Raw genomic sequence first — 15,132 nt, 5'->3', positions numbered from 1 at the left:
TCTTCCACACCAGTTCATTCAGAAATAATATCAATTAACTCAGTAGAATCCCATAAATTATAATGACTACATAAATTATTATGGCTACAGGATTAAAATTAGGACTTGCTATCTCCAAAGTCTGCCCTTCCTGGTATCTGCCCAACACGTTCTTTTCACTGAATCTGCAAGAATTGTAAGCAATATGGTAACAAAATGGAACTAGAATACAACTTGCCCTTATGAGCTATTTAGTGTAGGTAAAGTCTAGCAGTTTTGTAGGCATGAGTTTCTTGAGGTTATTCACTTGTGTGTAAAGAAAGTGGCTCTTGACTTTTTTTTTTTTTTAATATTGATTTAGAGGCTTTCCTGAAGAATGTTGGCAAACCCCCTCCCCATTTGCCCCCCCCCCAATCACACTCCTATACTATAGAAACGCCAGATGTTTGGGGGTGGGGGAAACTGTGAATCGTTACAACTATACTAATTGAAACCTGCACCCTAATTTACTCTGAAGAACCTTCACAGATGAGGCTACCAATTTGTGCCTACATCAATTCCCATGTTAGAGAGGATACTCATTTATGGATTACAGATTGGGTTCTCTGCACCCACAAAAGAAATGTCTCCTCAGCAACAACTTTGGGTTCCTTAACTGCAGCAAACTGGCACTTCAGCAGCAGATGCTAATAAAATATATAAAAAATTTCTTTCTGTCATTTATTCTAATTAATTTTAAACCTCACGTGTCTTCTGCCAAGTGTAAAAACGTTTTCAGGTCATAAAAATGCAAGTGACACAACAATTCTAAATTCACAGTCCATGGTACAATAAGATGAAATCAGCACACAGTAGGGATTATCCTTTTTATTTTCTTTAGAAATGGATCAATGAAACCACTGTGCTTCAGGAACACACTAAAAAAAAATTTAATAGGACTTTTACGCCAGGTAGCCTTCCCCCTAACAAAGTTGTACATTGCTTATAATAATGCAGTTTGAATCTGGAATAATAGAAATATGAATCCAGTGCCAGCCCAGAGCTACGCTGATAGAAAGTACATTCACAAACAAACCCTCCCCCCCGCCCCCAATTCTTCCAAACACCTGCAGAGTCCCATTTCTACAGCTAGCTAAAAATAGTCTTGTTAAAATAGAAAAAGATTTTTCTACAAAAATTTGGGGGAAAGTCATGACATTTCAGCTAAATTGCTTTGCAGACAACTAAGAACGATGATAGATCAGTCTTCCCAAGACTTTCCCTTTCAAGATTTCACCCGGATTTCCACGTTCCTAAAAATAGTCCAACATTGCCACCATGTGGTCAGAGATGGGCACGTTCACCGGGACAGTTGCACATGACGTCTCCCACGAGAAACCCCATGACAAATACCTAGTCAATGAATAACCACACCGCAAGCGAAAAAGAAAACTGAATTCTGAGTACTGAGTCCTTATGCTGGGGAACCAATTCTAAGTATGGGCCAATATAAGAAAAATAGTTTAAGATATTTTGTGATTAAGTCTTCAGTATCGTGACGCTCCCCTCCCTAAAGGCACAATCCATTTCCACTCACTTCTTTCTCAGTACAGCATGTACTTCCCAACAAGCAAAATCTATGTGTATGCAAAAGACCATTCATTTCTTTAAACGTAAAAGTACTTGAAAAGTTTGAAACCTTTTTCTGGAGTTCAGGAAACAACAGAAATTCAATTTAAAAAATAATCTTTCACATAGACTTTTTCATTGCCGCCTTTCTCACACTGAAGAGATATGCTTCATAAATAATATTTAAGAAGTTGTCATCATTCTGAAAAACAAAACAGGTAATTGTTAGTGCACGATAGACATTTTGAGTAATGAGATCAGAAAATTTCTCCATTTTATGGACAAGATACTTTTAAACTTTACTCAGTTTTAAAAAATGAGCAATAGGAAGGCTATTTCCTTTACCAAAAATATGTATTATTTCCAAGCCTTGATAGAAGCCTTATAAAAACTGGATGTGAATATAAATTTTACTGCAGCAAACATGACTTTATTTCTATAAGAAGTAATGAGTACACAGAAAGCAAATCTTCAAAACTCACAATGGATTTAACTGGAGTTCACTATTCTTGCATGACAACGTGGTGACAATACAACCCTGTAATTTCTTCTCTTTGTCCTCATTTACCTAGGGATTTCCTTAAGTAGTTTCCTCCACTAGGCCAGTGATAATTCCAAGCATGTCTGAAGGAACAGTGAAACACTCTGGGTTTTGATCCTATCCTAAATCCTACCTGGGCAAATCCCTGCAGCTCGTTTAGCCCTTTTAGACTTAATGCTCCTAACTGAAGCTGCCCCTTTTGCTCTGATGCTTGTTTAACTTTTTCCTTTTGAAGATCATTTTGCAAGAATGGGTCAACCCGCATTAAGAAAGAATGTAGCTCACATAAACGTATGAGCATAATTAAAATCAAGAGACTATTTGAGGCAAATCAGGAGTACCCGAGATTATAGTTTTATATAATGGAAAATAACAGGTAAGAAACTGGCAGTAAATAATTTCCAGGTAATTCAGTTAATCCTAACTACCATCAAGAACAGCACGGTCAAATATACATTTTACAAGCACAGTTTCATAGGGTAAGATCCAATTTTCCTTGGCTAATTTCCTTTTTAATTTTGTATATGGTTTTACTACTATCCAGATACTTGAAGTATGTAAAGACAGGATAACGCGGTATTTTTATTTTTTAATCCCAAACTAAAAATACAGGGGAAAAAATGAGAAAAACCTCTAATTTGTTAAAGATACTATTTTCTTTCTGGGTCTATAACTTAAGTGACATTTTAAGTAACTTCAACATTCCAATGATGACTTTTATTTTTATTCCAAAGCCATATCGGCACATAGTTTTGGCCTACAAATTGGACCCTTAAACCTGTGTCTCTCTCTTGTGCTTTGTAGCCAGGTCTTTAGTTATATAATCTCTCCTCAACTTCTACTCTTCAGATATTCATCACATGGCAAGTTAAGGAAAAAAATATACTCTTAATCACTCATATCATCCCTGAGCAGTAAACAATCATCTCATACATAATGCTGTCAATGCTTTGTCACATTTAGACCTGAAAAACTGCAGCAAAAGGAATTTTAGCATTTGAACTAAAGAATTACACTGAATAAACCGAACTAGTATATTTTTAGGTTATCTAACCCATATCTTAAAGTTGTTCACACTCATCCTGCAATTTTAATTTCCCATCTGAATTCCTCTTACTGCTAACACGCATCTCTGAAATACTTGGCAGCTAGGATAATCACCCATTATTTATCCTTGGCTAAAAATATAATAGATATCTCTCTTGCTCACAGGCCGACCTTATGAAGCTTTCAGTCATCTTTGCTCTTTGTTGTCAAATTTATTATCTTTCCTGTTATCTTTCCTATTTTCCCAAATCAAATGTATTAATCAAAATGCAGTTAAGCCAGCAGTGTGCAAAGAGAGGCTATCACATCCCTGGTCTATGCCATAGTGCTCCATTAACACGCAGCCGTAAGTAGCACAACTTCCAACACGTATTTCAATTATTTGTTCAGCCTCAAGACAGACAGATACAACTGATTATAGGGTGCTTATATCAAAATGGGAATCAGGTTTTTAAGCAAAGTAGGAGAATTCTTGATGCTTTACCTGGATCAAGTGTAGAAGTGTTTCCTGCAGCTGCATCTTAGTTATTGAGCTGCTGTTGACCCCAGATGGCTCTGGGGTTTGCAGTGGCAGGAGAAGGCTAGCTGAGCCAGCAGCAGGTTCTTGGCTTGCTGCGGCTAACCGCCCGCTTTCACTTGCTTTTGGTGGAGCAGGTGTGGTCTGAGTGAAAAGCATTGGGGACATCAACAAGGTAGGAGTCACAGTGGCAGGAATGCGTTGAGGTGAGATTACCTGTCCGTATAAAAATAAAGTCATCAATTAAACCTATCTACTTACTTCTATGGGAAAAAAAGATGGTGAAAATTGCAGACTGATTTGCAACAGGTACAGAGACTGCTGGAGATCGATACAGTTATGTGAAACTCCAGCACAGGACCACCTATATGATCTATTTCCAGATTAAAAGGTCTTCCATCCAATTTGAGATCTAACAAACAGTTGTCAAAATCAAAAAGGCCCTTAAAGAGGAGAAAAACCTTGATGCTGCAGTAGTTCTGCAAGTTCTCTCAGTATCATATCCATGCCAATCTGCAAAGAATTTTTACTTTTAAATTTCACAATGCATTTTGGAACTGTAAAACATGCAGGCCCAGCAAATACTATCAGATATAATACAGAACATAATAGAAAGTTTATTCACTCAGTTTGCAGATATCAGAGCTCTCTCCAGGTAATTCTAGTAATAAATCTTAATCCTAATCAGTCACCTCCTTGCTATTCAAGTATCCGACTTTTTTTTTTTTTTTCTTCAAAGAACAGAACATACAAAGGAGTTACCAGGAGCTCACCAAAGCTCCTCTCTTTTGGACTGCAGCATGACTTATTGCTCCTGTATGAAGGTGAAAGGCTACTGCATCACTTCACTTCGTGTCCTGGGTTACATTTCAATTTTGAAGAAAAATTAAAATTAAGAAAAGTCTGAGGTTTATCTCCTAGGTGTGCAAAACAACATAGTTTAATATTAAAGAGCATTCATATTTTGCAGTTTGTGTTACTGCTAGTTATGATTGTTCTACCCAAGACATTTCTGAACAATGTTAGGTAGACTACAACACAAAGAGAAATAGAAAGAAATGAGGAGGACTGAGATCTCATGCTGGTTTATGTGAAATTTAAGGAAGCAGAAAGACTAGGGATGAGGAAAGACTCATGGATACTAGAAAGCACACAATATGCACCTAATGCAAAAATCTGCCAGTACACATTTTAGGTAAATATTAGTCCCATTTCTCAAATATAGAGTACTACTTAAAACGAAACCTCTTGGCCAACTGCTTTTTTTATACCCCTGGGCATATAATCATAACAGAAATCATAAAGTCTGTGTTACTAGCTCCCGGATGAGTTAAGGCCTTCCTAACTCGTAGGTTTGCTTCAAACAGTAAGGCAGTGCATATGTTTGTGCACCTATACTTGAAAAACAATGTTAATTTTAGAAGAAAACCAATATAAGTCCAAAGTGACATCCCTCTGTGTCGTGAGACCTTCAGATGCTGCACAGATGTTCTCCTGTGAGAAGATTGTTCTCCTGCCTGGGGAAGACTGACTACCCCCAGACACTTATCACAGTGCTTTTTCTCTACTCATCCATGCAGCTGAAGAAACTGCTCTTTAATTTACCTCAAGCAAAATTGGCAGGGTTTGCTTAAACGAGAAGATTCTTCCTAATGGCATCTCAAGAATGCATATACAAACTGCTCTCCAAGGGCAGAAACCTTCAACAAAGGGATGGTGGCAGCAGCTGAGGGAGATAAACTGTCCCACTAATATAGCTGAATCTATGACAATGTCAAAGACCTAAATAACATGCCCTTCAAAAATCAAAAGACGTTTCTCTCTAGAGTCTAGAGCAAATAAATAAAACCTGAGACAAACTGTGCTCTTAATAATATACAGTTACTACTGTCAAGCATGTATACATGTTGTGGTTTAAAAGACATATGGAAAATTTTTTGTTTTCTCTGGATAGAAACGATTTTTTGTTAGGACTTGCCAAGCATATAGAAACTATATGGAATAAGCAATATTGCCATCTACTGGTGACACAGCTAATACCTACAGGTTACTGCAAAATTTATAATATTTGTATCAGAAGAAGAGCAGAAAAATATACGTATCATTTTTTCAGTGCATAGCATTTGCTTCTATATGCAAACATTAAAATGTATTTTTTGTTAACAGCTTGTTCTCAAAACTTATGCCATTTAACAAACTTTTACAGAAACAACATTAAAAAAAAACCACAAACAAAACATAAAGGCAAGTTTTCATTTTAGATTTAGTTCAGATCACGTTCCGTCACTGGGACAACTGACACCCATCAGAAAATAGGATGCTGATCTTGGCATTACTGGTGCAATTCCTATAGCACCATGTTATTGCTGAAAGCACTGAAAATGCTCTTTGGTGTCATTAACAGCCTTCGGGTCAATCTTTTAGCTTTGAGTAATTTCTCACAAGACATAACAACCCTTCCAAAATGCTGTAGATCCACTTCTTCCCCACAGAATCTAATCTGAGTTGCTTGTTCATCCAGCCTCTAATGAATTACCTCCAGCTTTATTGGGTCAACACTTACATCTCCGAGTCACTAATAACAGACTAGGAGTCTACCGTCAGTTGTGCAGCAATGAAGTAAGAACAATGAAAAATGTGCAAAATAATTGTTGCAGCATATAATATTCCTTCTCTGAAGCACAAACGCTCACTAAGATACCTGTCTGCTATTCCGCGTGTCTGCTGGCAGCTAGATAACACGATAGCTGGCAAATTCACATAACACCATCAACCAAGGAATGCACTGGATCTCCCATAACGCAAATTGGCACCCTCTGTCAGTTCCCATGCATGCAGAATCCCACACGTTATCAACTGCTCCTCTGGAAAATCAGCACCTGGTGGGTGCTGAAGGCCTCTAACTGTTTTTAGAGGCATTACTTAAAACTGAGAACATTTCATTTAAGAATGGTTCAGGAACTTTGACAGTTACTATTAAAATAAAGCTGGCTACGATGCTAACATTGCTTTGTCTTTCAAGTTTAATTCAGAATTTTTTTAGTTGATGTTTAACTACAGAATCTTATATTACTTTTCAAAACAAGTTTAATGTACCTATTCACATTCCTCCTGTGCATGTTTACAATCTCATGCTGAAACTGCAGTCAGGACAATTGAGAGTTAATGGTGCGATGCTCACACCAAACTTACTAGGTACCATGCACATATTCAGAAGATGTAGCACTATGTACAAAATACATTCTTGATGGAAAATGCTCTGAGAAATGAGAAAAATGGGCTGCAAGATAAGTGGCTTTCTAAAGAAAAGATAAATTTGTGTCAAGGTTATTGTAAGCACTTTTAAAACCATAATTCTGATTAACATAAACACTTAAGCATGCATGTATCTGTAATCAGGATAACTCATGCCTAACACTAAGCATATGCTTAAAAGCCCACTGCAGATTAATGCTTTTTTATTGCATCTTAAGCACACGTTACTCACTGTCCACATAAGGAATACTTCACGGAATAGGGCTGGCACCAGACCAGACTGAATGCTTCTGTGTATTATTCTTCAGCTTTTGCTTTTTTTCTTTTTCTTCCTTTTTTAATTTTTTTTTTTTTTTGGTAACTGGTCTCTTCCTTTCCATGTGGGAGATCACAGTTCTTACACCATATGGAGATGCAGCAGAAGCCAATTTAAACTTGGACTTGTAATGTGTCAATTGTGGAAAAGACTATTGCTTTCATTTTCTTAGTGCTGCTGATGGATTTAGAGTGTTCCTTTAATATAATTTTTCGAACAACAGACATGGTCCAGATACCTCTCTATTCCTGTCAGATTTTTTGGAGTTTGATTTGTCTGTATGCTGAATTGTAGTAGAAGAGGCAATACCAAAAGATAAATAATTACAGAGAACAAACCTTGTGCTGCATTTGTTGTCAGACTCTGCTTTGATCAATTTTGCATGAGCATGTGCAGATATATTTGTGCCAATTCAATTTCACTTGAATGTCTGTCTGCAGGCATGGCAGCACTTAAAGCCTCTGATCTACAGCAAGAATGATATTATGGTAAGATTAGTGTTGGTTTTAAAAGTTGTTTCAAATTTTTGTTTCAATTTTTTTGCAAAAGTAGGAATTTTTCATGTGGCTAATTCATGGCATTCTACAGGAATACAGACTCGTTCCTTCATTTTTAGCCTCCCTCCCTTTTTCTTTTTGGGCAATCGCTGCATGTGAAAGAGGCCATTCCTTCCAGATTGCAGAGCTTTAGGTGTCCTAAACAATAATTAGTCATACTTTCATTATCATTTTTAGTCAATGTATTAAATCTCATAAGCAATACAAACTGCGTTGGAAGAACTGCATCTAATGCTGTTGTGATAGCAGCTGTGGCTGTGTCAGTCCGTGAAGCCACTCCTAGGCAGTCTCATTCTACTTGGTCTGCTCACAGCCATGCAGAGTGAGACCTAGAGTCTCCTTAGTTGCCCCCCCCCTTTTTTCTTTTTTTTTTTTTTTTTTTTTTTTTTTTTTTTTTACGGCAAACTTGCAGCAATAATCACAGTGAATGAGACTTGTTCCAATGAAGATTTTTCTCTTCTCACAAACTATTGTTCTGTTCCTACTCAAGCAGTAAAATCATTGAAATCGAATTATGTCAGAACTCAGTAATTCCCTTTCAATATTGCAACTAATGCTGGTATCCTTTTCTTTTTCAAATATACACAAATAAAGTCATTAGCCACATCAGCATCTATATGGATTTTTCATTTGAAAATACTTCAGCATACTTGCCTTTTTTTTTTTTTTAATGCACGCTGACTTATAATGCATAGCCTGGCACTTGCCTCATTTCACTTTTACCTTCAAAGCAGGAATGTCTTATGTCTCCATGCTATCAGTACATGTAACACCGAATCAGACAATTTCTTTCATTTATAGCAGGCAAGTTCCAAGCCCAGTGAAAACAGAAGTAAATTTTTGTGACTCTGGATCCTCTTTTTATTCATTAGCACTCCACTGGAAAGTCAGATTACCATCTGTAAGCAACTGATCCTGAATAATTTCAATGGCTAATCCCCCCTCCAACTCTTTCACATAGATTCAAAGTCATGCTGCTTTAATTAAAAGAATAAAAATAATGATGGCTATTTGCTATATCGAATTTATCTTCCTCTGACCTCTCTCACAGACTTAGAAATCTTGACCCATCACAGTGTTAGTGACAGATGTGCCCCTTAATTGTTAAATGACTGTTTCAGCCTCTTCATGTGTAGGATAACTTTCTAGAATAAGGAGGATTCTTGGAGCATGCTGAAGTATTCTGTAGTCTTTCATTCAGGTTTTTAAGAAGCTGCAACAGAAAAGCAGCTTTTGAACTTGACACTGAAAAGGTGAATGCTTTTTCATTTGGATAAGTAACTAAGTCAGACTCCAGTACAACACAAGCCTTGTGGACAGTCTGTCCATGATAAAGGAATTCAAAAGAGGCTTAGATGCATCCCCAAACAGGACATTTAAAGACATTCAGGTGTAGAAGATCCTACAGAAAATGAAGTTGTTAACAAAGACAGTAGTTGTCCAGGATGAGACGTTTTGTAATTGCACGTGATGCTTTTCTGAAGAACAGAAGAATGCACTCATGAGAGAGACACAGTCTCTTAACATCTCCTGAACTTTTTAAGACACCAATCTGACTTCTACGGTCACAATCACCAGAATTAAAGCATTTGGTTTGAATAACGAACGATGTGCAACATGTGGTACAATAGTAACAAAAATATACTAGCCAAAATGAAACAAAGACTAACCTTACAAAACACCAAATTCAAAAGATTGCGAGATTTTTGTTTATTTAAAATAGATGTTGAAGTTTCCCATTTACCTGAAAGAGAGCGCTCTGTTTTTCTGTACCCGGTGCCTTTTCTATCCAGGAATCCAGTGGTTTCAGTGTATTGGTATTCTGAGTAACAACTGGAAACTTAGCTGCCAAGGTTGGTCTGCTGGATACATGCAACTGTTGTTCTTGTTGCACTATCTGGAGTTTTTTCAGTAACTCCTGAGGTGAAATCACCCCAGAATTGGCTGCTTGATTGCCAGAGAGAGAAAGTGGCTGTCTAGGAAGTTTGGATTGTTCTTTACCAAGCGTCTGAGACTCCAAAGTCTGGCCTGGTAAGGAACCATTGAAATATACCAAAGGTGGTTGGCTCATACTATTTACTGTTGCTGCCGGCGCTCCAACAGCAGCAGGAGTCCTGCTGAACACAGAAGCTGTCGAGTTCACAGATGCTGTTGCACTGGGGTCCATTTTAGTCACCGATCCCGACTGACTCTGTAATTTCTGTAATAAGCTCTGAGTGCCAGCAGTATCCTGAACTACATGAGATGTTGTGATACCATGAGAAGTCACAGGTTGGAAGAGTCCTGTGAAAGTCTCACCCACAGGGTGGATATTGCCATTTTCACAGAGCCGGTTCTCAGGAAACTCAGCAAGGGGATGAAGGTCTGTCCCACGCACCATCAACTTCTGAATAGCAGGGCAAAGCTGCTTCTCTGCAGAGGGCGAATGCCTGCTAGGTTCTTCGTAGGACAGTGAACGTACCACACCCTGCCTGACAGGAAGATTCTCTTGATGCTGTTTATTAAGTGGTGGTTCTGAGACATCTGGCTTTTCTTGTTTTCCAAACAGTGCTGTCAAGGACAAGTGCTGAGGTTCAGGATCCACGTTCTGTGAGGGGACAGAGGAAAAAAGTAAACATAGTTCACTCATGCATAAGTTACATTAAGTGGTGACAATATTTAGCCAGCAGTATTCACGGAAAAGCTGAGAAAACTGCTATGCTCTTTTCTCCCAAGAGGATTTTTAATAGTTTTGTCACATAGGAAGGGCAAGAAGACAGTTGTCAAGCTGCTAATGTGGGAGAAAAATCAGTGAATCTGAGAGATAGCAGTGGCTTCACTTTAAATACCATGAAAGAGCATTTTCCTTTTCAGCCATCAGTGCAATATTAGTAAGAGACAAAAATGTCCCCACGTATGAAGTAGGGCAACTTCTTATATATCTTCCTGTCACAGCTGAATTCAGCTTTTAGGATTTCGCAGTGTGATTTAGCTTGAAGATATATCAAAAGACTTTTCTTTATTCAGATTAACTGAATTCACCTAAAAAAAAACCAAACCACAAAAACTACGATCAAAGCAGCATCTGAAATTTGAAAGACCAGTATTTCTCCATTGCATCAGGATAGTATGCCTGTAGTTTACATGTTTCCACATCATACGGTGGGGGTTGGGGAGCTTTTTACAAAATAGATGAGTTTTGCATTAAAATAATTCCTTACAGTGGTTCCACTTCAAATTCTTGCACTGACCTTACGACTCAAATAAATATTCCTACACAGTTAGTTGATTAGAGTATCACTACTCAGAAAACACACAAAACATTTTACCTTGCTTTGCTGAGATATTCGTTGATTTTCACTAGGCTTCACTGGAATTGGTTTGATTAGGTTGGGGTTGTTATAGATTGCAGAGGAACTGGTTATTTGTTTTGGCTCTGAGCACGTCTTACACTGCAACACAAAATAAGTATTTTTTCGTTAAGTGTGAGAATACCTTTTCCCTTAGTTCTCCAGTACAGTGAAGTACAGACATAGTCAGGTATTCAATAACCAAAACTACTAGCTATGCTATTGAAAGTACTTTAACAACTGCACCCTAATTTTCTAAAACCACAAAGCATATGTAAAAATAAACACTTGATTGCAAGATTTCCTGAGTACAAGGCTTCCCTCTAATTTAAGTCTCAGTTCTCTTTCTTATCTTCTGCTTTTCCCTTACTTAAAAAAAACATAAAATAATTTTTAAAAACCACCTCAGAAACCAAGCAACAGACATGTTTTTCCTGCATCAGTAGGCAGCTAGAAGTAGTTTAGATACATGAAGGATTAATGTGCCCATAAAAAACATTTTAAATGCTTTTGCTAAAAACTAGAATTATAAGTCACAGTCTTTTACATAAATATTCCACATTGTGGGAACTTGGAGGATGCATGTACCTGCACAGGAAAATAATTAAAGATTTAATCAAATCTGTAGAATCAGTACGTTTCCTTGTTAAATATGACAGGATTAATAACCATATTTATAAAAAGATGGGCAGAGACAGATGACTAACAGCGATCAGGGACATGGAATGGCTGACATAGGAAGAGAGAAGGACATGATTTAATTCAGAAAAAATGCACAGAAAATGCTGCAAGAGAAAGAAATAATAAATGTAAAAGGTGAATACAATGTCTTATATTGTACAAAAAATAAGAATACAGTACATGAAACTAAAAAAGCATTAGGTATACAAGGAATGCTATTGTCTGTAGAAAAGAAAACAGTACATTGGAAGTCATTGTCTCTCAATACGATTGAAACCAAGAAACCGGAAAGATTTTTTAAAGAATCATCTAATAAAAAGTTAATCCTATCTAACAAGAATACTCACAGTTAATTACCTGAGTTTGATGGGCTATAAATTTTATGCTGCAGGACTAATGGTTGGGGTAAGGAATGATCATTTTCGGCTTCTCATTCTTTCCTCCAGAGAGCCCAGTCCTGTGCATTACTAAGGACAGAACTCTGGACTGGACAGACTGCCATACGGACCACACAGCAGTGCCACTACTGTGCAATTATGAAAATATCAGTGTCCTTTCCAGAACCTTCCGAGACAAACTCCTTAGGATTCAAATGTTTTGAGTGAGAAAATAACCCCCAACCCCAAATACACAAAACTGATAATTTAACCCAATTCTGACATCTACTGCAACAATAAACAAAGACAGAGTGTTTCCAGGGCTGCTCTGTGAAACAGAACTTGAGTTCTCGAGGGGACTCAAAGGGCTCTGGGAGGTACTCAGTGACTTCTTTGCAACATTTGTCCTCAGGAATCCCAGGCACCTGAGGCTGGTGGGGAAGTCTGGAGTGACGAAGATCACTGCAGATCCCTTGGTAGGGAAGGATCAGCTTAGGGAGCATGGAAACAAATTGGACATATACAAGTCCACGGGACCAGACAGGATGCACTCATGAGACCTGAGGGGGCTGCCTCCATCATTGTGTAACCACTCGATTATTTTTGCAAGGTAAAGGCAATTGGAGGAGGTTTCCAAGGGCTGGAAGAAGGCAACTATCACTCCTCTCTTCAAGAAGTGCAACAAGGAGGATTTGGGAAACTTCAGGCTGGTTTGCCTCACCTCAATCCCTGAGAAGGTGATGGAACAAATCCTCCTGGAAGCCATTTCCCAACATATTAAGGACAAGAAGGTGACTGGAAGTAGCCACCATAGATTTACAAAGCAGAGATAATGCTTGTTCAATCCAATAGCCTTTTATAGCAAGGCAACTGGCTCAGTGGATGATGGGAGAGCAGCGGATATTGTTTAACCTGACTTCTACAAAGCTTTTGATGCTGTCTCCCATAGCATCCTCAAAGACAAACTGATGAAATGCAGACTAGATAGACAGTGAGATGGACAGAAAACTATCTGATCTGCTGGACTCAAAATATTGTTGGCATGAAGTCCAACTGGAGGCCAGTCACAAGTGATGTATGCCAGGGTTTGACACTGGGGTCAATGCTGTTTAACATCTTCATTAATGACCTGAATGATGGGGCACAGCAGGCTTGCAGATAATACAAAACAGGGATGTGTAGTAAATAGACCAGATCGTTGTGCTGCCAGAGGGATCAGAAGGACCTTGACAGTCTGGAGAAATGGGCTGACAAGAACATGAAGTTAATGAAGGGAAAGTGAGGAGGAATAACCCCATGCAGTACAGGTTGGTGCTGACCAACTGACTGAAAAGCAGCTTTGCAGAAACAGACCTGGGTGCACAAGAAGTTGAATATGAATCAGCAACATGCCCTTGTGGCAAGAGGCGGCCAACAGCATCCTGAGTTGCATCAGGCAGAACATTGCCAGCTGCAGCGCTACATCCAGTTCTAGGCTTCCCAGCACAAGACAGACACAGATACAAGAGTGAGTTCATTGAAAGTCTATGAAGTCGATTTAAGCACCTGTCAAGCAAGGAGAGGCTTAGTCTTCAGAAGAGAAGGCGCAGGGTATAATATCAATGTCTATAAAGACGTCATGGGAGGAAGGAAAGGAGACTGAGAAAGACTCTTCTCAGTGATGCCCAGTAAAGACAAGAGGCAAAAGGTAAAAAAATAGAACATACAAAATCTTGATTAAGCTTCAGAAAAAGCTTTTTGTACTTTAAGAATGTTTGAATACTGGAACAGGTAGCCCAGAGAGGTTGTGGAGTCTCTGTCCATGGAGATATTCAAAACCTGACTTAACATGGCCCTGAGTAACCTACTTTAGCTGATACTGTTGTAAAAAGGAAGGTTAGACTAGACTATCTCCAGAGGTCCCTTCCAGTCTCAATGATTCTGTGAGTCTCTGCTGAAAAATCATCTTGTGGGTGTTCGGACAGTCAAGGATTTCTACAATGAAATTCCGAAGACATGACCTTGCAAAGTAGAAGTATAGTTCCATTCAGGTACCTGTCTTTCTTCTGTTGTATGACAATTTTTGGTTCAAATGTTGCTCTTAGAAATAACTTTAAAGCATGCACAGACAATTATGCCGGAGGGTGATTCAGCTATTCAGTTTGAAGAAGGAACAAGCACCTGCCTCTTCTTTCCTGCTATACCCCTACTGCATAAAGTGAGAAACTTTCTCAAGCACTAGGTTGGAAAAAACCATGAAGAACAAAGTACTGACATGCCAGCAATGCAGAGCTTCACAGCAAAACTGAATTTCAGTTAAATATAAAACCATGTAGGAAGTGCCTCATGGCTAATCTGAGTAGGCCACATTCAACATGTAAATATATTTAAACTCAGCTATACTTTGCGCCCTCTCTAGAGAAAAAAAGAAAAACAACAAAAAACCCCAAAGAAATAATTTTACTAGAACGTAGTATCTCATTCACTGAGAGCCTTGTTACCCACCTCACAGAGCAGTGCAAGTTTGATGACTAAAGACGTCCCAAAATTCAAAGAAAGAGCTAAGTCCAAAGACTATTAATGGTAAGCAAAACAGTTTTCTTTTAAAGCTAGTCCATGCTTACCTCCCTTCTCTATGATTCAAAGCCTGATTAATGGAAGCATTCCACAGAAATCTGCACTTAACTGAAGTTTCAGTTTTGATGTGCAATTTGTATTTAAGATAGTTATGAATGGATTGCTATGAAAAATTGTAACAGAAAGAAGCCATGAAAAAAGTGTAAGAGACAAGCCTACAACATAACTTAAAGCTTTTAAACTAAGGAAAAGTTTCCTTTCCACTTATTAGCTCTGAGTTAAATCTATCACTGCAACATTGTTTCCTTAGGTTCTTCTGAGCTTACATGTTGTTATCCTTGAGTTTGAGTAGCTTAACTTTTTTGTTGT

At 38.2% G+C, this 15,132-nt stretch overlaps 1 protein-coding gene across 1 annotated transcript in view; it reads right to left on the bottom strand.

Moving 5' to 3' along the window:
• Positions 1-1,080: 1,080 nt before the first annotated feature.
• DCP1B (decapping mRNA 1B) overlaps positions 1,081-15,132 on the bottom strand; it is a 46,705-nt gene continuing 32,653 nt past the window's right edge. The window contains exons 6-9 of the mRNA XM_063318479.1: positions 11,129-11,251; positions 9,565-10,407; positions 3,660-3,908; positions 1,081-1,789 (exon numbers count right to left, since the gene is read on the bottom strand). Of these exons, the coding sequence (XP_063174549.1) occupies positions 1,709-1,789; positions 3,660-3,908; positions 9,565-10,407; positions 11,129-11,251 (1,296 nt within the window). The 3' untranslated portion in view covers positions 1,081-1,708. The remainder of the gene's footprint in view (positions 1,790-3,659; positions 3,909-9,564; positions 10,408-11,128; positions 11,252-15,132) is intronic.

The sequence above is a fragment of the Chroicocephalus ridibundus genome, chromosome 1 (genome assembly GCF_963924245.1).
Source record: "Chroicocephalus ridibundus chromosome 1, bChrRid1.1, whole genome shotgun sequence".
NCBI lineage: Eukaryota > Metazoa > Chordata > Aves > Charadriiformes > Laridae > Chroicocephalus > Chroicocephalus ridibundus.
The sequence above is the reverse complement of the archived record's forward strand: the minus strand, read 5'-3'. Positions and strand labels throughout refer to the sequence as shown.